This window comes from Excalfactoria chinensis, chromosome 2, assembly GCF_039878825.1.
Source record: "Excalfactoria chinensis isolate bCotChi1 chromosome 2, bCotChi1.hap2, whole genome shotgun sequence".
NCBI classification, from domain to species: Eukaryota; Metazoa; Chordata; class Aves; order Galliformes; family Phasianidae; genus Excalfactoria; species Excalfactoria chinensis.
The window spans coordinates 134,736,347-134,762,794 of record NC_092826.1 but is presented as its reverse complement, the minus strand read 5'-3'; the positions used below and the strand labels follow the sequence as shown (position 1 = coordinate 134,762,794).

General features: G+C 40.7%; 1 protein-coding gene across 5 annotated transcripts in view; it reads left to right on the top strand.

Moving 5' to 3' along the window:
* The window catches only part of DPP6 (dipeptidyl peptidase like 6), a 447,472-nt gene that overhangs the window by 312,793 nt on the left and 108,231 nt on the right, over nucleotides 1–26,448 (top strand). For all 5 annotated transcript variants that reach the window (XM_072328927.1, XM_072328926.1, XM_072328923.1 and 2 more), the window contains exons 4-5: nucleotides 12,087–12,181; nucleotides 14,714–14,788. In XM_072328927.1, the coding sequence (XP_072185028.1) occupies nucleotides 12,087–12,181; nucleotides 14,714–14,788 (170 nt within the window). The remainder of the gene's footprint in view (nucleotides 1–12,086; nucleotides 12,182–14,713; nucleotides 14,789–26,448) is intronic.

Genomic DNA, 26,448 nt, shown 5'->3' with positions numbered 1-26,448 from the left:
AAGCAGAACAGATAAAGACTCATGTTCTGTCAAGGCTACTCCAGTGGAAAAGATGAGTGGAACAGGCTAAGTATCTTGAACTGTAGTTTTGATTTTACAGCCCATTCTGGATCATCATCTTCAGGGTTTTCAATAGTTACTCTACTCCGAGAGCAGTGAAAGAGTTTGCCTTGCTCCCTGCATTGCCACTGCTAGGTACTTGCCTAAGTTTAGTGGTGACAGTAACCAATTTGCTAAAGACAAGAAACCCTGGAATTAATGGCTTTTTAACATACTCTTATGGGCCGTGAAGGAGAGCATTTCTGCCATGTAGCTATTTTGTTCATTGCTGCTAGAGAGAATGAAATGAGAAATCAATTTAGCTCTCTTAAAAATTAATACAGTCTGCAGGAACAAGCTGGGAAGCAGCTCTGTGCTTGGCTTTAGAGTGGTGGCTGTGCCCAGCTTCTCTGAAGCACTGGGGTGCTGTGGGACACTTGTGGCTGGCAGGCTGAAAAAATCATCCTTGAGCAGCTGGATTTGGAGGGAGAAATATACTGGGGAAAGTCCTGATTGCGAAAAATACTGCACACTATAAAAGCAGAAGTAACACAGTAATGTTGAATTTGATTTATGCTTGTTTTTGAGTAGCTGGATGTCTTGAGGTGGTCAAGATTTTTGGGTAGATATACATATTTATTTAGGAGTCTCCATAGGTAACCAGTTTGCACAGCTGTTCCCCTGAGTGTCACTGATTTTCAGCACCAGCAACTCTGAGCCAGAAGTCTTCTTGAAGTACCAAAATGTGGTTTTACCTAATGGAAACCTAAACACCCACATGCAAAAATCATCAAATCATGCAATCATAGAACGGCTTGGGTTGGAAGCGGCCTTAAAGATCATCCAGTTCCAACCTCTTGCCATGGGCTGATTGCCGCACACCAGATCAGGCTGCCTAGGTCCCCATCCAACCTGGCCTTGAGCACCTCCAGGAATGGGGAACCCACAGTTTCTCTGGGCAGCCTGTAAAAAAATATGTAAAAAATACATTAAAAAATAATAAAATTAAGCAATCTCAGATGTTCAGCATAATAGCTTTGTGTTTGTTATGGCTGTGCATCACACCAGGTTGAGTGAAGAGGCCAACAAAGGAACAGGACTGGTGATGTGAAGGTCACCTTTGAAGGGTGAGATGAAAGGGAGCAAGTGATGGAGAAGGTTTGGCTGCAGTGAGGATGAGGGAGAACCCCATGTATATGGGGATGATTATGTGGGTGTGTAGGGAGGAGCAGAGACTGGGGCTGTGGAAATGATGAGAAGAGCCTTGTCCTGTGTGAGAATGCCTTAGTGGCCTAAGACATATAGCTGCGAAAGGCATCCATTTGCTTGGATAACTTTATAGGGAACTATTAAAGAGGAAAAGATGGATGCAGGAGATGTTCTTGGCTTCACTTTTCCTTCTTGTCAGAGCTCTGCTAACGCCCACTCTACATAACTGCCTAATTCTGCTTTCATTGATATAATTTTTCAAAGAGTAGGAGACATAGATTTCCCCTCAAGCAATATAACACTCACACTTTCACATGTTGGATCAACAAGCACTTCCTAGACTTTTTATATCCATTTGCAAAAAGAGATTCCAGTTTCCCATTCATGCCCAGCTCCACTCTAATTAGTGCTTTCCTCTCAAAATACCTCAGCAGCGAGGCGGTGCCTCCTGCCACTGTGTTGTCTGCCAAGCAAGAAGCATCTGTGGGGAATAATTTGAAGCTGCAACAGGTGTGAAAACCAGGAGCATTTGGGTTCTGGTTTGTGTTAAATGTGTTTGCAGATTTGAGGTAGAAATCCACAGAGATTGGGTAGAAGCCACCCCCGTTGTCATGATTTATGCTGCACCAGGGCTTTGCACGGCTGGTGGTAGATAGGAATATGCAAACTTCAGTGCTTCCTGCAGCTGGACCCAGTTCACAGGGGGGAGAACTTTGATTAAAAAGGGAAAATAAAAAGGAGAACAGCAGGAAGGGGAATAGGGAAGAAACATCATTCTTCCATGGGGAGCTGCTGCTCCCATAGGGGACTGAAGTCCCATCTTCTAAAGAAGATGCAGCTCACATCAGCAGTGTTTCTCTGGCTGGAAGAAAAGAAATGCATGTGCCAGCTCTGCCTGTGTGCTAACAGTTTGAGACAAATTAAAGAGGGATCTGTTTTTATATCGTATTCAGAATGGTTTGAAATCAGAACTCACTGCCAGCGGGGGCACACTGGTTTGGCAGGGATTTAATTGGATTAGGTGTTTTTTTTCTGGTTTGTGTTAGTTAAAGTTCCAGGTGAAGAGCCGCAGGTCCTGTCTGACACTGATAGATGTGCTGCCATGGCTTATACCTGTAAAATGGGCACCAAACTCCCAGTTGTCTCCAGCCCCTGATGAAGGGAAACTGCTGTGATGGCAATTCAACAAGCCTGTGGTCGAGAAGGGTGGTTATAACTGCAGTGGTTGGTTTTGTAGCAAAATAAAGGTGCTTTTTTCCTTTTTCTTCTTTTCTTTTTTGTTTTTTTCCCTTTGTCCCTTTAGCACAAAAAGAGAAGGGAGGAAAGTAAGGCAGCCCGTACTCAGCTCCCAGGTGATGGTGAGCTCATAGAATGGTTAAATTTGGAATTGATTCCGAAGATCATCTCCAACCACCAACCCATCCCCACCATGCCCACTGACCACATCCTTTGGTGCCACATCTCCACAGTTCTGGATCATCTCCAGGGCAGTGACCCAACACCTCCCTGTGCAGTCTGTGCCAGAGCCCACACACTCCTTCAGAGAGGAAGTTCTTCCTAATAACATCTCCCTTATCCAGGCATCTGTCAGTGTCTCACCATGGTTAGGGTTGCCTTGAGGGGGTGTAATAAATGTGTTCAATTTAGAACCAGCACTGCTGAGAAAATCGGAGGTAGGAAATGCAGTTTTGAGCTCCAGATAAGGAAGGTCAAGAATGGGAAGTTTGCATGGATTTGCTGAGGGTTTGCCTAGTGGTTGTGCTGATGTAAGAACATTGTTTTGGGACAGGAAGATTGAGGAAATGAGCATCTAAGAAAAAAAAAGAGGGAAGAAATGAGTTGCATCATTGCAGGATAACCACTAGAGAGAAAGGGCTGATAAGAAAGGAGAGCCCTTCATTGTGTTTGAGCCTCTTGTTAAGCAGTTGATCCTGATAACAGTGAACAGCTTGGATCTTCAGCACTGATTTCCAGAGATCTGGAATCTACCCACAGAGTCCATCTTCAGAGCCCTGTATTCTGTAGGGGACAAAATGGTTCCTTTATTTCTCTTTCTCATGGCAGCTTTTCATTTTTTTGTATTGCCCTTTGTCTTTGTGTCTGATCCCTTGTTGAAAGTATTGACTTCATGTAAAGTACATTATCCTGACTTGGGATCTTTTCATGAGCACACCCAACTGCTCTTAGATACCTGCTGAACATGGAGTACTTACCAAGGATAATTAGGGTAGTATCTGTTCTTCCACTTGCCCCCTTTTAATGAGCATGAAATAAATGTATACCCTGAAACGGTAATTTCACAAATTACAGATGGGAAATACTGTATTTCTGGTGATTAAATTTGTATCGGATATTTGTAATTGCTATTTCAACATGCAAAGATTTACTAAGAAAGAAAACCTCTAGTGAGTTTGGATCTCATGACTGTATTAAGCTGTTGACTGTATAAGAAGCAGTACTTTTTTTTATACTTAGAAGAAATAGGACCAGGCTTATATATATAATTCATTAAGAGAAATATAGAGTGAAATAATTATCGTTGATCAGGGGAATAGAATTATGCTTTAAAATTTAGATATACAAATCTCACATCAGTGAAAATTCAGTTGAGAATGGAAGAGACCAAAGCTTTGCCCAACCCCAAATCCTGTTTCTGTCAGTGGCAATAAGTGTATGCACAGGGATGTGAGAGTGCAGCAAGATTTATGCGCTGTTTAGCTCAGGGGAGTATCAGATCCTTTTTAATTATTATTATTTAATAAGCCCAAGTGTATTTCTCTTTCAATTCACTTCCAAGTGTCCTCCAGTTCCTCCTCCATCCCTATATGCTTCATCAAGGGGTTTCTCAGGCCTTGAACCTGCTGCGTGAACTGTCTCCTTTTCCTCACTTAGAAGTTTGCTTCCATTTGCTTTGCTTGTTTGCCCTCAGATCAGTATTCTGGATCACCCTTATTGTTTCTTGAATGCTGTCCATCTCTAATGCACTCTATCTGATAGAGTGTGGGGTAGGAGCGATGCACACTTGTTCCTTAGTGAGAACAGGAATAAGAACGAGAATGTGGAACAGGAAATCCAATGTGTCAATTCTGTGATTCATGTTGGGCTACATATGGGAGCTGGGCCAGTCACAGAGGGCAAACGGGTTTGAGATGTCAATGGAAAGCCATATACTAATTTAATTTCCTCATTGGCAATTCATTTCAAACCAGTTCATTTGGATGTTTATTTGCAAGCTGCTACTCCTTGTAACTGTTCCATTGACCTGGGTGTCTGTTCTGCTTCAGGTGCTGCTCCTTGCTAGATTCACAGCCAACATCCTACCCAAACGTTCATTAACAGCTCTTTGAATCTTCAGAAAGCATTTCCATCAGCTCTGTAATGCAGTGCCCTCTTGTGACCAGCACAGGGTAACCAAGCTGGGCAGGTCATTGGGTTTAGAGTCTTCCCTTGATTTTCAGAGGTCTGGAGTCAGAGTGATGGCTACAGGTCTGCCACAGTCCTTCTGCTCTTAGACTTGAGAGTCCAAAATAAGGAGTTGTTAATGGGATCTGTATGCATAGTGAATGTGCTTGTTAATACACAAAGATCTCATTCAATTGGTATTGAAATTTCAGGGCACTGAGCACAGTAATAGTAACATGAAGAAAAAAAACAACCTCCCTATGTGTTCTTTCTGTTACGGCTTCTAACAAGTAATTGGGCTGGGGGAGAGAGAAGAATCCAAGGAAATGCACGGAGAAATTAAGAAAGCAAGCTGTGAGGTCACATTCTAATGAAAATTTATTCATGGATTCTTCCTTTATCTTAATGTCAAATGGCTTATTCCATTCATGTGTAACACGCAGGGTTATATGCTCCCATCTGTGAAGGCAACCTAAACGAGGCAGCGAAGAGTCATTGCTGTTGGCCAAGAAGAGAGGGATTGCCACGTGATGCTGCTGCAGCTCTAAAGGTTGCTTGGAACAAAGGTGTCAGCATGGAGGTGATGACAGCTGTCACATCAGCTGGCAGCCACAGTGGCAGTTGCTCTTGATGTCTTATTCTCCAGTTAAACTCTGTGCTTGTGTATCACCCATTCGGGACACTGCACAAGCTGGGATGTTCTGTTGTGTGCTACCCATTGTCTGCACTGTATTTTGCTGCTTAGATGCATAGTGAGATTATGAAACCGATGTGGGGTGCAGGTAAAAGCGTTCTGTGACTGTTTTCTTGGAAATTGGTTGTTTGGAGTTAAATTGTCTTTGATCTGTGCTGGTTTATGGCACTGGGATACCTGGTTTAGTGAACATGGTTGTGGTGATGGGTAGATGGTTGAGCTAGATGATCTTAGTGGTCTTTTCCAACCTTAACGATTCTATGATTCTTTGAAAGTGGGAAGTTTCTGGCAGGAGACTGAAGGAATGGGTGTAATCTGGCATCTCCAGCTGTCAGGACTTGGAAACCTGAGGTCATCCTCATTTATCCTGTAACTTTTACAGTGTGAAGAGCACACAGTATGAGCACAACTGAACTGAAACAGAAGATAGCACGGGAAGGCTTTTCTGTCTTGCAATAGGATAAAGCCAGCTCAGGGTGCTGCAGGGTCCCTGCTCTGAGGTCAGGCAGCAACAAGCTGCATTTTTTTGCCATTTTTGGTAGGATTTTATAGCATTTATTTGATTTTTATTTATTTTTGAGAGACGGGGATAATTTGCTCTTGCTGGAGTCAAAACGCATTTCCTCTAGATGATTTCTCATTCTTTTTTTTTTCTTATTAGCAGTCATTCTCTCCTTTTTCCATGCATGCATTATGGAAGCTGGGAAGAGACGCTTTTTGAAGTTGAAATGCATTCTGTTTCTCATATGGACTTCAGCTTTTCATTTCTTTGCCACTGAGCCGTGATCTGCGCCTACAGAGTTGGCAGACTGGGGCCCTTTGAAGTGAAGTTCAGTTTCACAACATTTGGGACTGGAGTTTCAAAGTTGAGCACAAACTGGGCCTACGGTTTGGTTCCTCAGCCCTCTCTCAGTGATAGTGAATAAGATTTCTTTGAGTTGAAAATGGTGAAATATTTGGGATTAGACAGGTAGAATGAAAAAGAGAGTAACAGATCGGTGTTATGGATCTTTATAGTCTTAAGTTTTCCCAGGGCTCAGCCTTCTTTGAGCTTTTGACAAGTGATTTACAAGCCTGCTAGAGATGCACCTTGATTTGGGAATTTATCTGAGCTATAATTGTGTTTTGTTTTATTGGCATTACTGCCAAAGCACTTTGTTGGTGCACCAACTACAGCTGTATTGAAGTGATGAGCAATTAAAACCATTTCTTGTATAATAAAACACATTCTTTCATGTTGTACTTACTTAATGTACCAGTGCAGTGTGTTACGCAGCATGTAACTAAATTATGGTAAATCACCTATTTCAAGTTTCTGTTTCTATTTTTCACGTTAAAAAATAAATAAATGAATAAAAATGCTGGAAACAGTAAAAGAATAATGATCCATAATACCAGGAAGATAAAAATGGGGTTTCAGTTGTCTCCTGGAATTAAAGGCTGCAGTGATGTTGTTAGAGGCAAGCTGTTCTCCATCCCCTGTTGCACCCTTGCATCAGCATCATAACATACAACAGATTGTAACTTATTTCTGCACTGAGGTTCAGCAAGGCTGAACAGAAAGGAGCTGCTGGTGGAGGGCAGGCGGATGGAAGACATAAAGCAGGCTGGTTGCAGAGGGCTGGGCTATGTTGCAAGTGCCGTAGCACTCTCATTCTCTTCAAGAAGCAGCTCAGTACAGAAATGGGCTTGCTTTGTGCTTGGGGGAGTGGATTTTGATCCAGTTATGAGTACTACAATAAATAACAAATATAGGCACTACATTGTATCTTGAAAGAGCAACAGGTCGTAGTATTAAATAAGTCATCATAACATTCTTCTTTTCTACCCATATTTGGGACTGTGTTTGTCTGGACACCCAAGTTGTCTTTTCTGGGGGGTTGACTGCTTTTATTTTGCATTGTAGTCTCTGCAGTTTGATTTTATAGCAATTAAGAAGCATGCCTGGCCCTAACATTTGTTGCCTGTTTATTTGAAAGGAACGTACCACTCTGAACATCAATCTCTGAACACAGTGGGCTACATCTGGCAGGATTAAAGGTTTTTAGGGCCTCGGTGTAATGCTCAGCAACCTGTTCACCTTCACTTGCCCTATTTCCTCTCACTTGTCACATAGAAAACACTGTTTTTCCAGGAGACCCTAAGCCTCCTACAGTTAACCTTTCATACCAGATACTCACATGGAGTGTTTGGACGTCTATGCTCCACATAGAAACCTTTTGCTTTGCCTGGCACTTACGGGCTGCTTCATCCCCATGTGGGTGAGTTTGTGGGTGGGAATGTGGCAGTCCCAGCAGCAAACACCCACCGCTGCCTTGCCTGCTTCTGGGTGCCTGTTTTTGTTGTGATGCTGTTCCCATGGTGACCTTCTGGCAGCCACCCTCAGTCCTATTGTGTGCTTCCTTCCTGTTACCTCATGCTATCTGCTCGCTGCTGGGTAGTTGTGCCCCATCAGTCCCCGCCTGGAAGCAAATAGTCACTGCTGAGCAATGTCTCTGCATGGAAAAGCCCTGCCCTGAGTTATTAAAAACCCCACAACAGCCTTTTTGTTTTGAGAAGAAACAGGGTAAAAACAGTGGGCTCTTCTCTCATTTCCAGCTGCAGCAGCTGGCCTTGTCAGGTGGAACAAGGATGCAGTATTTCCACTTGCAAAGTTCTGAGGATTCTTTCAGGTTTTCCAGCCCCACTAAAAAGGATTGCAAAGTCTCTTGCTACAGCAGCAGAGGTGAGAAATGACTTAAAGCACCTGGTCCATTCTGGGCAGTCCCATGATGGTGACAGCCATGTGGATGGCCAATGCAATGCTGCCTCAACTCTGCCCTCTGGACCTGGTGTAATTTGTTTGCCAGCCCTACTGGTCACACTGCTATCTAGAGGCTAATCTGTCTGAAATGACTCAGAGTAATTGTAAGATTTAGGTTTCCCTTGTTCACCAATATCCCTTCATCTTAGAGGCTGAGGACAATAATTCCCCAATGCTGGCTTTCATCAGCCTGAGACACGCTCAGTTATCTTTCATATCTGAACCTACAGTACTCGAGAACAATTGAGAAGTTGCCTTTTCCTCTAAATCTGTTGTTCTGAATGACTGGAGCTCTCCTAACAACCCTGATATTGCCTTCTACCTTTCACTGACTGATCCTTCTAAATCATTGCATGTGATTTTTGTTCATTTTTTTTTTCCTTTTTTTCCTTCTCCAGTAAACTGATAGTAAATTACAGTTTCTTTAGGTATTTTACCAGAGCTGGAATTAAATACTTATCCCCCTTTATCTTTTATCAGTGCTTTCCGTGTTCTCTGATACATCATGAATGTTATCCTCAGGAGCATGTCTGCCATTCTTTTACCTTACAAACCAGTCTCTCTCCTCTAATAACGTGTGTTTACAGAGTCTCATTGCAGAAGCTGTACAGCCATATGTACTTGAGCAATGCAAATCTGTAGCTAGATGTAATTCTTTCAACTTCCTTGCATCTGCTAGAAATCAAACTCATTCTTTTGGAGGTAAGATTGTCGCTGACCTTCTGGTGATGTGTTGTCTGTCTGGTACCCAGCTTGGACCATGTGAATAGGAGACCTCTTAGATCAGCTAAGTAATCCTACAGTCCAGCATTGGGTTTCTAAACATGGCACTAGCTGATGCTATGTTGGACTTGAGCTTTTAATCATCCATAGATTCTGTCATTCACATATTCTGTGATTTTATGTTAATAGAAGCACTGATTTACAAGTGATAAATAATTATCCTGCCCACTTCCTTCAATATCTGCCAGCTTATCAGTTAGTGAATTTTTTGTCCATGAATTTTGATATTCTTTTTATGTTATGGGAAATGGTTAATACTTTCTTGCTCTCTTGATGATGTTCCAATGTTTAGGTGGGTGTTAGGGTTGCCTTGGCTTGTTGAGCTGACAACTTGAGGGCCATCCATGATGGTCTTGTGATCTTTCTCCTTTATCGCAGCTGGCACTTCCAGGTCTGGAAGTGTAGCAGCACCAGTGTGCAGGCTCCTAGAGCCTTTCTGCTTTTCTGGATAGTAAAACCCTGGGAAGGGATGAAGAGCGCTGCTTCATTTGTTCTTCTTTACTCGTATCAGAAGTATTTGCAGCAGATTTAGTGTCTGCTTTTAAGATCAATGCACTTTAAGAAATAACAGAAAGGCCTTTCACTGCCTGATTCCAACTATACAGTAACTTCCGTGTAATGATGTTGAAGTTTCATACTTAGTGCAAGTATTACTTCTTGCAGTATCTCCAAGCATAAGCTTAGGGAGGAAGTGTAGCAACATAAGTGGGAGCAGTAATATGATTTCCATCAGGTCAAGTGATACTCAGGAAAAAAATCACCAGGTATTATCAGGCCACTTATTCATTGGCTTAATAAGATGCTTCTCTTTTCTCTTAAACTTAGAGCTGAGGGCAAACAGTCATGGCCAGGTTTTCCCATAATTAAGAGATACTCTGATGGTGTTACAAATACCCAGATGCTTTACTGGCTGTATTTAAAATGAGCTTTTTTTCTACCTCGAATTTAGAATGTGATTGGAAAACAAACGCTGTTGCTGACATAAGATGATAATTAAAGTGGTAATCTTTCTCAGAATGCTTGATAATGAGCTTAGTTATTCCATTTTTAAGGATACCTGAGAACACAAATTTGGACCAGCTTTCCGCTCTTAACAAACGATGCTTCAGCCTTAATGGCTTAAGAATATATATAAATGGGAAATGTGTGCAGAGTGCGTTAATATATTTTACTGTAATACCGCAAAACTTGTTGGCACAGAAGTTTTTCTTCAAGACCTGGCACAGAAGCTGGAAGCTGAAGTTGTAAATAAGCAGTGTTGGATCAGACCCCAGACATCCTCTGTGCTGGTGTCTGGCTGGGGACACAAGCAGGTGCTTAGCAAAGGTTTTTAAGAGTATATTTCTCATGGTGATAGTTTATAATGTACTTCTGCTCACCAGAGATTTCTCATTCAAAGACTTCCCAAAAAGTGTCTCCCCTCAAGGCCTGTAGTCTTTCCAGGTGTTGAACCTGCCACTGGGTGGCATCATTTAATGCCCCCTAATATTGATTTTGGAAGAGGCAGGGAATTAGTATTCCCTGCTTATGTTCTCCATGCTTTTGACTTCTTGGACGTGCCATCCTAGTTCTTCAGTCAGTACATTTACTGGTTGAAAAATCTTAGTTTAGTTGTAAATCATATGAAGCAATATTTCAAAGTCCTGAGTAGGATCAGGAAAGCTAATGAAAACACCATATCCTTGGACAATACCACATAAGTAAGGACAACATTTTAATGCTGTCATATCCAAGCAGGATATTTCTTCATTACTCTGGTCTCAAATGCAAGTCTTAACCTAACTCTACTGTTTTCATTCAGGACTAAAGGTGTTTACAAAATTTGTGCCATAATTAAAAGAAAGAGATGCTTTGAGAGCTTTGCCTATGTCTCTGAAGGTCTACTACCGTCATTCAAAGTCTCTAACAGGTTGTTATCTATATTGCAGCTTGGCCCCAAAGAATTTGCTTCTCCTTATTCTCAAAATAGGCTTTTTCCCTTTTGTTGTGGTGGTGGTGATGTGTAGGAGGTGTCTGTTTTGTTATGAAGAAGTACAGTACAGAAAGTTTACATCTGCACATGCAAAGTAGTTTACGGAGATGGGTTATGACTGTGGTCATGGCAAGTTTGAAAGTAAAAGTCTAATGCATAGATAAGGAAGGAGCATGCTACCTTTGACTCATCCCTGGACAGCCCATGGGTTATATTTAATCACTGTCTGTCCCTAACACTTGTGGGATGCACCATGACATTACCCCGATGCAGTCCCAGTGAGGGTGTGCACTGAGGAATGGCCCCCCTAACTGAAGCCAGAGGCAGAAGTTGGGTAGGACCCATCTGTTCTCCATGTTGGTTTAGCTAGGTTGCTAAAAAAGCAGTAACCCTACTCCTGTGTCAAGAAGAGCTGCTGAATCCTTTCATGGCAACATGCTTGAGACTTCAGTTTTATCTGTGGGGCAGTGCATGCAAGCACTTGTCAGACCTGAACTTTAGTTTATGACATCTGACAAGATCACAGCCCTCTATTGTTGTAATGTTTTTTCATCCTGAACCTTCGACCTGCCACCCAGCCTTCATTTGGAGTCTTTTTCATACGCCTACCCCAGCCTTACTGTAGTAGGTTTTGAGCTCTGAGAGCTGGAGACTGCCTGAGCTGCTCCTGCTGCAGGATTCTCGTTCTTGTTCAGACATACCGAGTGCTGGGGTTGTCCCAAAGTGCAACGAGAGCAAGGTGATTTGTCGTGTTGCATGTGAAAATAGCCATTTCTGTCCATGCATCTCCTTCTGGTATTAGGACAAGCAGAAGAGTCAGAAGATCTGTACAGTACTAGCTTCAAAAATATGCTGAGTCAAAAAGTGTGTTCCCTTTAGCTGTCAGGGACTTTCTAGGCATCTGACCTAATGAACTCCCATGGATATTAAGGATCTTGGAAACCTTTCAGTGCAAGAATATTTTATGACTTTGTTTTTCCACACTAACAATATGACTTTACGACAAACAGTTTGATGGGTACCCTGGAAGCCACCTTAATGTTAAAGCAATGGCTGAATTAGAAAAGCTGTGCTCTTCACAGGAAGGCTCCCAGAAGTCCTTTTGAATCAAGAGCGTTGTTGGGTTTTACATAAACAGACAAATTTCAAACTTCCTTAATGATATTTTCTTTTTCTCCTTGCAGATAATGAATTCATTTATAGAAACCGGAATGGCTCAGTGATCCTGAGGAATGTTGAAACTAACAATTCAACGGTATTAATAGAGAACAAAAAAATTGTAAGTATTTTCTATAATGAGCATAAGTTCAGTTTTCTTGCAGTTGGATCAGAAAAACAGAGAACGACTTGGGTTTCAACCCTGTGCTGTCAAAGAGAAACCATATGCTGGTAATGCTGTGAGATAAGCAGCAGCTGATAATTTGAAGTTCAGCTCCTGCTTTCATTATTATACTGCAAGCCCAGTTTCTTTCATACAAAAGGAAGTATCATATAGGTGTTTGAAGTTAGTCTTGCACATCACATATAATTGGAAGGTACATAATTCTAGTCTTTGCATGCTGAACAGTAAAAACCAGTTGGTACTACGTACCGTCTGTTGGTAGCATTCTCCATGTTACTTCATGTAAATGCTTATGTTTTTAATTTGTGGATTTACTGATTTTTCTTGCAAAATGGTTGTAATGTCATTTCAGCCAACTTAATGAATAGTGGTGATGAGTGGAAATGGGTTGCATATGAGGGAGACCCCAAGAAATTATTGGGGGGAGAAGTTAGTAGGCTGCTATGAAAATGAATGGAAATAATAAATATTCTTATGTTCTTTACAGTCGTGAGATATAAATCATTGTTGTCCTGGTAAAATTGCTTCACTTCCCTCAGATTTTAGTCAGCTTAAGGGTTTATTCATTGTTTGGTTTGGTTTCGATGTAATATCATTACAGAAGTCCAGAAATAGAAAATAGTCAACAGACTATTAATGAGCCAAGGTCTCCAGAAAACAGTCTTGGAAACTGCAGATTTGAATTGGTTTCAAAACACAGAAGTAAATCAACAAGAGAATTTTAAAACTGGATTCCGGGTTGACTTTATTTTGCAGTAAACCTGAGTGTGTGACTCATTTAGAGTAGACTTAGAGTATAGGCTAAAGTACAGTCTTGTTTTCTTTTAATGAGACAAGGAATTCATCACCGAATTATTACTGCAGCACTCAGCGTCAAACTTCACATGCTGCCATTTAACTTGCAACCTTTGCTACACCATGCAAGCAAAGCAAGCAAACAGAATATAACCCCTTTTTTCTGCTGTTCTGTTCTTTTTTTCTTCCATTTTTTTTTTGTCAGCCTAGCAGACCATGACTTGAAGTGTCAATAACCCAGGGCCAGTAGGGCCAGCACAGATGAATGTGATAAAATATACCCACCCTAGATACGACAAATCAGTGCAATGTGCTGGCTAGAAGCAGGATCTGTTGATCTCTGACCTTCTCCAGTTTGATGTAATGGTGATTCTTATATCTGTTACATATTGCATTTTCTCCATGAAGCGTGTTTTCACCATGCTGTGTGTAAAGGAGTGGGCTGTCTTCCATTAATAGGAAGGTCTGCTGAAGTCAGGCTAATTCCATCTTTTATTCCTCTCATTTTTAATTCTTACCATTCACAAGAAAAGTGGTGTTACAAGATAACCCTACTCTTCAGCACCGTAGCTTCCCCGCTGCCTGCTCTACCCTTGCTGCTCCATCCTCTAGATAAACAAATATGCAGGACATCACCTCCACGTTCATCCCAGAAGTTCTAGTATAAGAGCTGCCGTAATACCTCTTTCTGTCACATTATATTTGCCTTCTTACTTGCCAGCCTTGGGTCAGAGTAATTTCTACTGCCTTGAAATGTGTTCCTTTCTCTCTGTCAGTAATATATCAACAAACAAAATGTGCCTCCACTCTGAACCACAGTGGCCCATCAGTCCCCTCTGCCTTTGGTACTGTCCCACCTCATGCCTCCTCCACTCTGCTGATGCTAAAGTCCAACTTCCCCCTTCCATTCTGCTACCAGAGGATATCTCAGTGACTTGAAACCAGTTTATTAGGTGAGGGGATAGGATTTAAGAGCTTTAAGGGACAATGGATGAGGGGTGTATTGGCAGCACCTTTCTTTGGTGCCATGCGTATTGGCACACTGTATGTTGTGAAGCACACTGGAAAGGAGAAGGGATGTCTACACTACACAAATCTGAAGTGCAGCAGGGAGAATTCCTGACAAGTCTGAGATATTCTGGCATCTATTCTCATTAGCAAGACTCGCAGTGCAGCTTTTTACAGAGTTCATATCAGAGTGCACAAGGAAAGCTGAATCACCACATCATACCAAAAACTTTCTTCACTGGGGAAAATGGCATTGGGATTCCTCAGTGCTGTCTTAACTGGGATAGGCAGTGGTGTCTTCTTACTATTAATTCATTCTGACAGGCATTTACTGCTTGCAACGTCCAGCACCAGTGACTGCAGGGAATGAGGAAATTAAGTTGTTTACCACCTTTTTTCCTCTACCTGCTGTCCACCAGCCTCTGTGCAATGGATTTGGAAGGAAAACTTTCCTGAGGTGGCTGCCTGGTCTGCGTCACAGTGTGGTTATCATTTATGGAAACATACATTTTCCTGCATAATTATATTTGTTTATTTATTTAAGAGAGATGAAAGGTTATTTTTCAGGATACTTAGTCTGGCAGTAACCTTCATCTGTATAAAAACTGCTTGAAAATTGAAAATTAAAAAAAAAAAAACAATTTCAATGTCTGGTTTATTTTCTAGGTCTCCTTAAAGGCCGTTCGATATGAAGTTTCACCTGACCGGGAATATGCACTTTTTGCTTTTGATGTTGAACCAGTAAGTAAAAAGATGTCATTTCAGAACACAAAGCCACTGGTAGCCTCTATTCTTTTCAGTTATTTCTTTTTCTTTTCCTGATTATTATTTTTTTTTCCAAGTCTATGCTATTAAGATGGTATTTTCAATTAATTGCTTCCAATGAAACAAGGAAAGGAGACCTCTCACTTGGATATCCTGAAAGCATGTCACACTGCCATCTAGTAGATGAGAAAGGTATAAATTACAGCACAGAGGAATCACTGTCACTGGCAGAGTTTTATAGGCTTTGGGAGGAGAGTTGTAAGGACATGTCTTTGCTACAAGGATTTCTGTTCCTCTTCTGTGTAATTTTTTTTTTCAGTCACACTATAAATTTCTTCCCAAGAACAAAAAGCAACTGTCAGTGTCTCCCACAACTGAAATAATACATTAATTATGGTGTCACCGTTCCCAGGGCTGCAGTTAGGGCTGAGCTATCACTTCGCTTATAAATTCTTTTCTTCGGAGGCTTTGGTATAAATCATTTGTAAGAAATCACCATTGCGTTACTTCTGAGTTTCAGATGAGGGTAATTCTTTTCTACCAAACTTCAAAAGAGAAAAGTATAATGAGTCATTTTTAAATAACTGAAGCACCAGGCGCAAGGGAAGCAGTTCTAAGGCATTGAATAATATTTCTTTTCCTTTAAAATTCTGCTGGTGTAAGATCTGGAAAAAATTTGAATGATGGCTATGCTGTATCACTTGGATAAACTGCAAGCCCCATACATTCTGTTTCCATAATTTAAGAGTGCACCAATTCGTCACAACGAAAATAATTCATTCACTAGCAACTGCGAGTCCTTTTCCATGCCATAAATCTGGTTTGGGCTGCTAACCAAAGGAAATTTGTGGGTCCTTGGGGTAGTAAAGTTTGTCACCCTGTTGCTCATCTGATTTCTCTGCTGTCATCGTTGGGGTTATTCCTGACTCGCAGTAGTGTAATAGTTGGGAGAACCATACCCGATGCTAGGAAAAGGTCAAATGAAACTGTGTTGTAAACTTCAGGAATGACTCATAAACCTTTCCTTGGGAAAGGAAAGCCCGAGTTGGGAAGGGGAACTTTGGGAAGCAAATTTTGGGGTGTGACTGGATGTGTATTACGTGCAAAAACACAGAAAAATTGCTCAAGGGTTTATATGTGAGTTTATGATAGCAAGAATTCCTGAAACAGTTTTCTGAAACAAATCTAAACGAAAAAATCTCTCCTTTTTTTTTTCCCCTTTAAGATCCAAGCTTATGAAGAAGTGTACTAATAGAGGGTTAGTAAGCCGTATTGGGTGATTCTTCATATTTATTAAAGCTGCGATAACTGCTAAGTTATTTACTCGTCTCTCTTCTCTTTTGACATGCAGACTATGGCTATATAATCATGATCAAGCTTTTCACACTTTCTGTATTTCAAAATGTGTTCTTGCCCAAAATTCAAATTAGGCTGTTTTCAGCAGCACAAGAAATTGATTAGCAAAGCCTTGGGGCAGTTGTCCTTGTTGCAAAGTCAAAAGGAAATTTCAGGAAATATGTTGTCAAAGGACGTTTCTTTGAAGTTTAATTCTACAAATACTTTCAAAAAGTATTTCCGTGAGCCTATTGTGTATGTTTATTTTTTATTAATAATGTCTGAAAATATTGCTTTATTTTTCTCCAATTACAAGAGTGATGTGCTACCTTTTGTATGCTTGTGAGTATAAGTTTGCCAGGATTTTAGCTGGGATAGAGTTAGTTTTCTTTATAGAGGCTTGTATACTCAAGCTGCATCTACATGTATGCGTAATATCTTAGTATACATAATACACAGGTTTCTGTTTATTTCCATGGGAACTGCAACAGCTGCAAAGAATACAATAGCACTGTTTGATAGAGTAAATTCTCAGCTACAAAACACTCCTTTTCAGCATAGTCACCACCCTTATCAAATTCACGTCGATGATCTGATCAAGATGGTCTTTGTTTTGTGTTGGGATGGCTGTTCATGGCTGGCTGGAACATGGCTTGTCTTTCACACTGCTGTTACCACTGCTGAAATGCACCACTCACCGCCTCACTGTGCTTTTGCTGCCGTACTATCAACATCTGCCTGTGACATCATGGGCCAGCATCATAAAATAGAAAGCATTACTTTCAGAGCGGCCCTTGTATGAGGAGGTTGCTTGGCAGATAGCTGTGGGGCTGCTGTGGGTGCACAGACAGGCAGACAGACTTATGCACAGACAGACTTATGCACAGACAGACTTATGGCCAGACAGGCTGCTCAGCTCGTTTTTCCATTGCTTCTATTTCTGGAACTCCAGTCTTTCAGGCAGCAGTATTCTGCCTAAGCCTTGTGCTAATAGGGAGCTTTTCCCATCCTGACTACAGATTTGTTTTGAAAGGTCGTAGGGAAGATGCCGGGCTTCTTTGTCTTTGAAACAAGACAAATCTTTGTCTTGTTCTTGTTTCCTTACAATAAAACAAGCTGCAGCCTGCAAATGAAGCCACAGGATGAAGTTTGGGGAAAGAACTGGGGAATAAATGCATCCATGGAGAAACTGATTTCAAATTGTCATTCACTAACATGCATAGGGGGGCTGTGCCCACATTGCTTAGTAATTCCATGTAAGTAAATTAGGACTGAGCCATGGCATCCTAGCAGAGTGGGTCACAGCTGTATCATCTGGAACCTGGTGCCAGGGAAAAGCCACCAGCCATGGGCCTGAGTAGATTTCTGTGGTAGTGCAACCCGTGTGTTGCATAATGGTGATAAAAGTAGCAGAGAAAAGTAAGTGAGAAGTGATTTTCTTGAGTGACACAGTGAGACTTTAAATAGAGAGTATTTAATTGACTTCGTTATGAATAGCTGTCGTCATAGTGCAGGAGAGGGATTAAAGTGGCCCACATTCTTCTTAAAGCTGTTCATTCTTCTTTTCCGATTTACCAGTCTGTGTGTGAACTAGTTAAGAGCAATTACGTACAAGAAATGTGGCTTAATCTGGCTGATTAATGCACACCAAATTGTTAAGTCTTCTGAACAACAGCAATTAGGGCTTCAAGACTTTCATAGCTGATACAACAGACGCTACTGCCTATTTTCAAGTTAAAGGAATGCATTTTTATAATGCTGAAAGCTGCGAAGAATTAATCATCGCTGTAATTAAAGAGGGTCCAACTACATTTTTTTTTAGAATAGCTTCTGTGATGAGCTTCGTATTTCCTTCCATCCTGCCTATTGCTATGGGTGTCGCAATGACTTAGAAGTGATTGGTGGCGTTTTTTGGTTGATGCTTTAGGCAGAGATTCATTGTAGTTTCTGAGCCAGAGGCAAGTATCCTGCTGAGGATTTAAGACACAACTGAATTTTGCTTCATTAAAGAGGTCTCTGCTTGGATGGAGAATCTGGATGGGTTTTGGAAGAACAGCTAAGAGAGGGCAGAGGAGCTGAGAGAGTTGGCACCAAGGAGACCTCATAAGACCTATCCCAAACCCTAGATTTTGTACTGAGGCAATGAAGGAACTAAACAACAGTTATTTTAAGCATATTATTATAGTTGTTATATTTTTTTAGTATTAGTCCAAATGTGGTTGTCACTCCGATTACAGTCTCATCATTGCTTTAATTAAGCATGTAAAAATTAAGATTATATGATACTTGTTATTTCCAAAACACTATTAGGTATAAATATTAATGACTGCTCCAAACATCCTTTTGAGTTAGGTGAGCACTATTATTATGATAAATATGCCTCTGAAAATTAGATACTGTCATCGTTATCATCAGTAATACTAATATTTTAGCTCTGAAAATTTATTGCTTAATTGAAACATTTACCAGTGCTAGAAATAGAGCTGTTTACACCTGTTTACCTTCTGTGGCAATGAATATAATTCATATTTATTTTCCATTCCAACCCAACATAATTTTCAGAAACAGCGAAAGAATGTGGTCTTTGCACTAGGTAAAGTCAGCACATTTAGAACAGTTTTGTAAAATCAAGATGGTCATGTTAGCAGTTTGTAGCATTTTTGATAACTGCATAAACCAGTAGAATTTCCGGAGAGTTTTGAGCAGAAAAGCTTATAATTTTCATTTTTATACTCTTTTTTTTCCTATATACCTGCAGAGTTGAATCTTTGTTGCTCATAAACCAAAAGGCTCTTTCTCAATTGCAAAGCTGCACAATATATGGGCAGTGCTGAACATTATCGAAGGCTGGTGGCTAAATCTAGTTTCCCAAGTCATTGACATTTCCAAGCCTAATGCACTGTAACTCTGTTTACTCGAGAGAATGTTAGCCATTAGTAACATAAAACCTGTCGCTGCAGTTCTCACATAAAGAGAAGGAGAAAAAAGCAACAGTCCTAGGAATGTAAAACTTCTGTTAGTTAAAATGTTCTTCTGTAGTTCAATCTGTGCGTATGTATTCTTGTGCACGTCGTCAGGCGAAGTATCTTTCCTTGATTCACTGGAGGGCTGTAGTCAATAGGTTCTTTGTGAATTAGTGGAACGACGTGGACTCACTGAACCTACTATGATTTGCTAAACCTGGGGTCTTTTCATAAAGATGACGTCTTCAGCTGATCCCTATGGAATAAATATTACTAAAACCTTTCAGATATTATTTAATATTTCAATTAAATGCTCACAGCTTCTGAAATCATGCCATTTTTATGAATATGCCAGTGTGGAATTTTCACCTGATGATTCTAGGGAGCCAGAGCTGAAAGGGCAATTGTAGAGTCCAGTACCTGGGGAGGAATAACATGTACCTGTATGGGCTAGGGGCTGATCTGCTGGAAAGGAGCTCTGTGAAGAAGGATCTGTGTGTTCTGGTGGGCAGCAGACTGGCCATGAGCCAGCATTGTGCTCCTTGTGAATTGCCCTTCTCTGGAGTTATCCAAGACCTGTCTGGACACTTTCCTGTGCAACCTATTGCATGGAAATGCTTTAGCAGGGGTTGCACTGGGTGATCTCCAGAGGTCCCTTCCAACCCCTACAGCACTGTGATTCTGTCCTGTTTTGAGTGACATTACTTCAGAAACCAAGATCAGTACAGCAAATATCCTTGCTTAACAATGGGCTTTTTATCCTGTTTGTAGTGACAAAGAAGTGCTTCAGCCCTATTTACATAACAAAAGCTAAGAGTTCTGTGTCCAGAAGTATTGTATTAACAAGAAAGTCTCAAGAACACAGCTGAGGTTAATTTTCTGGGTGATGGTTTACTTTGGATTTGAAGCTGAAGCAGCAGCTATTTGAGAAAATTTGGAAGCATTCGTTTATGATAAGTGGAGAGTGTTGTGATTTCTTTTAATTATGAATCTGTTCTTCTTAAAATAGCTTCTGTGAAAGACTCCGTATCTTTTCAAATCTCAAAACTACCATGAATAAGTTCCCTCAACTGTCATTTTCAATGTGGGCTGAATAGCAACAGGATGGACAAAAGACAGTTTTCAAAGGCATTGGAGGAGGTTGACTGAAGATCATTTCTCCATTTCCATTTACTTCTCTGCACTGTCAGACCTGGATGAGTGCAGCTCACTGAAAACACCAGTGCTGTAAAATCACCTTGGATTAAATAAACCACAGCTGGAAATAAACAAAATCTGAGCAACTGGGACATTTTCCTGGGGATGCATCTGTGTTCAGGTAGCAATATCTCTGTCAGACATACTGATGTATCAGGTTCTTCTGTAGCGTGTTGCTATCAGCATTTGGTTCAGCCTAATTAGTATTTTATTGCTTTCCGTTGCAGAAAGAGACAGGGAGGTTTGCCACACAGGTCTGGAGGGATTTATGCGTTTTTAGAACTAGTAGAGAGTTGTGCAAACAGTGTCTGCTCAGGTGTCCTCATTTGTGCCTTTGACTGCTGAGCCACTGCAATCAGAAATCTTTTGTTTTTCCCTGCTGCACGTGCTTCAGGAATTATAAATTCTCACCATGGGAGGGTTGGATGCCCATTGTAATTGAGTAAACAGATCATCAAGTGGTGCGAGTATTTGCTCTGACTGCTCACCAGTGATCGCTCTGTGCAATTTCTCATACATAGTGTGCATGGAATAGAAAGTTTTGGATGCAGGCACAGAAGGATGGAATGCCAATTAGTGAGAGGTTTAATCCTGCGTCTCCTTTCAGGAGAAACCACAGAGTAACCAACTTTCATATCAGTAGTGGTCAGCACCAGTTTTGGACTAACACAGTGGAAGAAAAGTGGTCAAGCTTATATCTTATTAGTTTTGGAGGAGTCTTGCAGTTCATTTCAAATCCCTACAAAGCTCCAGCGGAAAATGTGTTCCTTTATGTGGCCTAAATGGTTCTTTGCTCTTATAAAAAGTCCTTTTCCTTTGGCATGGTGTAGTCTAATGCAAGAGAAGAAATCCAGCTAAAATGAGGAGGTAGAGAGAGCCTGGGCAGTCCTACGTGAATTGCAGGAACGTTTTGGTAGTTGAGTTTCTTGCACAGTGGGGACGAGAGGAATTAAGAACTTGTCATTGTAAAAAGAAAAATGAGTGGATGGAGGCTTCCTGTGCTTATTATCTGGGAAAAGAATATTTTCACTCCTTAAATGAAAGGACTGGGTTCTCTTTGCAGCATCCTCAGGAGGTACCGTAGGATCGGAATCATCTCAGTTTTGAAGGGAGAAAATGGGGATTTGCACTTATCAGAAGTAGCCACTATGGTTACTTGTGGTCTTGTAGTCCTTTCAAACAACAAAGTTGTTTAGGGATTTTTTAGCTATGTTGTTCATCCCTATCGGAGAATTATTTTCAGCAGAAATGTGGTGTATATGAAATGATCATCTTAATACATTCAGAAAATACGATGTGATGTGTTTGTCATAAATGACAGACGAAGCTCTGCCCAACAGGTACAATCCCCAGCCTCCACATTCCGGTTTTGCTAATACATGCTCCCTGTTTAGCAGTGGTTTCAGTAAAAATGCACCAAATATTGGTTTCTTTCTGAGTCTCTATTCTAGCTAGTGTTGTTTAATGTCATTATAACTACAAAATGCTGACTGCAAGGAATGGAGAACGTTAAAACCTGAGCATGGTGGCTTCAGCTGTTCCATGGATTGATGATTGGACACATCTTAGTAGTTTTTCCAGCTTTAATGATGCTGTGATTCTGTGATCATGCCATCGGAGCTTTAACTATTCCCTACAAGAAACAAGGGACTAAACTACTGCTTCTCTTCTAATAAAATGCATGGAGTTAGGACTGACTTTTAAGCCTCATGATTTATGATGGCAGACTTCAATACAAATTGCACAGGTGTGACTGAGTACAAAATGATAACTCAAACTAAGTCCTTCGCATATAGCAGAGGCCAACAAACTGTATCCTACATTTATTCAGACACAGATACGTATCAGTGAACTGGAAAGCAAATGCAGTGTTCCAGGGAAGAGCAGAAAAATATCAAAAGTCTGAAATAATTATCCTGTCATGCAAGAGTACATGGATATGTTCTGTATTGGTATCGGCTGTCAGCAGTCTTACTCTGTAAATATTTTCTTTAGTAAATGAGATTTTCATCAAACAGAGAAGGTAAATTAAATATATATATATATTTATATTTATATAAGTATAAATATATATATATATATATATAAAGGAAAACAACATGATTAAAAAACCAACTATGTTGGAACAACAACCTTTTTCTATGCAATTCACAAAGCACCTTAAAAATAGCCTGAAATTTACTTCTGAAGGAAGCACAGGTAAGTGTACAAGGTCTCTTAGATGGTCAAACTCAGATAGACAGCAGATATATCACCGCTGTTTTCTTTCTTGTATTTGTATTGGAAACCATCTGAATGAAAGATGGGGGAACCTTCCATGCTTTATCAGAAATGAAATAGATACAGCTACATAAAACTTACTGAAAAAGTAGATCTTAATGAAGAGCTTGGTTCCTTGCAACATCTAGGAGCTTTAGAATTATAGACGGGCGAGTTCCTATTTGTAGCATAATTGTACTTCCTGAGTTTTAAGGGATGAATCCAACTTACACTGCATTGTGATAATTATGGACAGATGTTTTAAAACGTTAAGGAAGGAGATTTGTTAAGAATAGGATACAAAATGGGAAAATGGCATCAGAATTCAAAAATCAGAAAGAATTTAATTCTGATATCTGTGCAGGGACATAGGAAGCAGTCCCAGCCTGCAGGAGTTTATGATCTGTTCCTTCTGATTTCTGATCTCTCTAATTTATTTATTTTAAATCAATAGAATGGGAAGAAAATATATTTAGTGCCCTCTTCTGGAAAACCAGATCTTGCTATGCATGGCACCCCAATGAAGTCTCTGTAGTCAGAAATGCAAATCTCCTGATGGAGATGTTTTCTTTTTCAGCTGTTACATGCCTCAATCCAGCTCTGTGTTTACGCTGAACAAGTGCCTTTTATCTCTTTAACTGCCTGCAGAACTCTGTTTTTTATCGGAGCTATGTTAAAACCAATCATTATCATTCCTCCTTGGGCAGCTAATGACCCAGATTTGGAACAGGGAATTTCTATGCATTTTTCTTCTACTCTCTCCATGAAAGAATAAAAAATAAAGAGAGAAAATAAAAAAGAAGAAGAAGAAAAGAATTTTCCTAGAAAAGAAAATTAATTCTAAGTCTTTAAAATTAAGAATCCTCAGATTTTTGTGTGCAGGTGTGGAAAAGTACCAGTACGGTGATGCTGGTTGAGGCATTGATGTGAAGAGATGCACAGCACACAAGGAACTGGGGATGCTCTATACTTCTTTCCACCTGATTTCCTTTCCCCTCACTTTCTGAAGGGATATTCACCATCGCCACCATCCATTGACCCCTCTGAAGATGTCTGCAGATGCCAGGGATGACACACAGAATACCCTGCAGTAGAGGTCTCTTACACGATTCCAGTTGATTTGCCTTGTCTCAGAAAATAGGAATGTTGCCTATGGTGAATTAAACCCACGCATGCATCCATATACAGCTCACAGTCTTCTGATCTCATATGGAACTGGAAAATGAAAAGAGAGAGCTTTTTTGGACCAAGGTTCCTGACACATACCTCAGTGCTTTCATTCTCCTTTCACAACCACTTCAGCATTCTCTCCCTTCTGCTCTCTAATGAAGTTTGAAGGTCACATCTTCTTTGTCTTGGATTCCTTTCTTTGCGTCTTCTAAGACTGCCCCGAACTGATTAATGTCATAAAAGCTTTCAGTGAAAGTGCTAACTTCTTTGTAGTATTCGCCCTCACAACTGCTAGAGTAAGAAAGAAATTTTGATATGCTAGGAGAAATTTTTAATAAAAGAACTTGTGGTGCTCTATACCTAAATTGAATTATTTAAAAGTGAAAAAAATTAATTAGATATATTACATATTGAGCCCATTTTCCTGGCTTGGTTCTCATGTAATTGCTACAAAGCTGCATAGTTTGGATTGTAAACACCACAGAGAGAAGGGTTTAGAGTCTCCCCACATTCAGCATGTCCAACTTGAGAAATGTTTCATTTAAAGAAGACAGTATCTAATGTTTCCTTATAAGCGCTGATTTATCCTACTGTCCTTCAGCACCCCAGCTTGTACCTCCAAAGTCAATGAAGATAAGAGTCAATGACGTAAATATAGATGCGAACAACACAAACTCCCCAGCTGCATTAGCATCCCTGGGCTGCCTTTGGAAGTAGTTTTCTGTGGGATGTAGGCCTGAAGCTAAAATGAACATTAGAGGATGATTGGAGGAGCCACAGCGCAAGCATGCTTTTGGGGCAGTTGTCTGCTACTTGAGGTTGTAGGTGCAAAAAACAGGAAGAATGACTAGAAAAACTCAATGGCAGAGACAGCCCTCAAGGATGACAGCCACTCCAAGCTGCCAAGAGCTTGAGGAAGTGTTATATGGAAGGACGACCACATCTGTGTGAGCTATGGTCATCCTTCTGAACCTGCACTCAGCTACTTTCAGAGACAGGACAGCAAATTGGATAGACTCTAGGTCTAATGTAGTTCAGACCAGTATTATGACCAGTGATATTTCAAGAGAAGCACAGTTGCATGTTTGTGGGGCATTATACAGACTTGAAGGTTTTATGTTTAGCCAGTTTTTGAAAATCGTTGTCTCCTAAAATGTTTATGTGGTTGTAGGCTACTTTTGTACCCCTATACTTATTAAGTAATAAGTATTTTCCTTAGATAGAAGTATTACATTGTATGTCATGATCACAGCATTAACTTTGTTCTTGATAATTTTATTCTCATTTCCAAGTTCCTGAACAAGACTTCAAAATAAGCAAGTTGCCATGTTTGGAGAATGTTCATCCAGTCTTTCACTAAGACCATTATAAAGCAGGAGGGGAACCTGGGTGCTTCCACAGGGTTATGTGAATATGGATAGAAGTTTTTAAAAAGATCAAAAACAAAATGAATTCGTTATTCACAGCTCCCACCCATAGTTCTTAAAAATTGATTGGAAATGTTCCCTGATACCTTGGAACAGAGCAGCAATGAGTGCACAAGTGTTGGTGCAAAAACACCATGGAGTGTTTTGTAGCTGCCATTTTATTTACCAGTAAAAAATGGAGCAGTCATCCTTTAAGCCAGGGACTGCAAGTGGCTGCTTGTGCTGCTGGTGCCAGTAAAGCACTGTGAGGGACAGGTGGCTCGGGAGCAAAAGGAGGTTTTTGTAATTGCTTGGCAGGGCAGAGCTGTATTAGAGTGCAGCAGCAGTTGGCAGATTGGATTAACGTTCTCCTAAGGGCTAGATCTGGCACATGAGCTGTATGTTAATACCTGGAGCCTAAGTTGATTCTGGAGCTGCATTTGCAACAAAAAGAGCATCCACTTTACTTCCGCCATGTCACAGAGGGATAAATACTAAAGCTGGCATCAAAATTCCCTTTTGGCACCATCAGCAGAATAAGGCTCTCATACACGTAATTCAGATGGATATCTTTTAATCAAGAATGATTATTATGAAATAACAGAGATAATCAGTTTGTAGAGTGTGAAGTAGCAGCATTAACCTACAGCACTGCAATCCATCTATTTCTGTAGTGCATGCAGCCATCATACTTTATTTGTGATTATCTTGCACACTAGAGATGATACCATTTGTGAAGGAGTAATTCTTTGGTGTAGCTGGTTTAGAGAGCTGTAGGCCAGGAGCTGGAAAATTAGCTCATCCCAGCACACAAACCCCACGCATCCGTGGGAGAGATTTACGTGTTAACTGCGCGTGTCGCCTGCAGAACATAACACTATTACAAATGGCTTGAGTTTGGGTGACAAATGCTTCTGAAAAACTATACCCTGTGGCATGAATACGCCATTCCTTCCTGATGTTACCTTGATGTGAGATCACTTCTGCTCCAAGGAAGCCTCTCCGGCATGGGTGGCAGGATGGCTGGCCAAGCAGAGTACTGCAGAGCTGCCCAATCATCCTGCACACAGCAAGGACAGGCTTAGAGCCTTAGGCTCCTTCAGACACGTATTGAAATGATTTAATCTCCAGCCTCAGAGAAAACTGAATGAATCACTGAAAGATTTAAAAAAAATAGAGCCATGCAAAGGTTTTTCCTGATGATCTCTCGTGTTCTCTCACTCTCCATCTGCTATATAGACAGTATCATTCTCATCTTCCAAAGCAAGCTAAAATTTCTTCCTAGTTATGGAGATACCTAATTGCT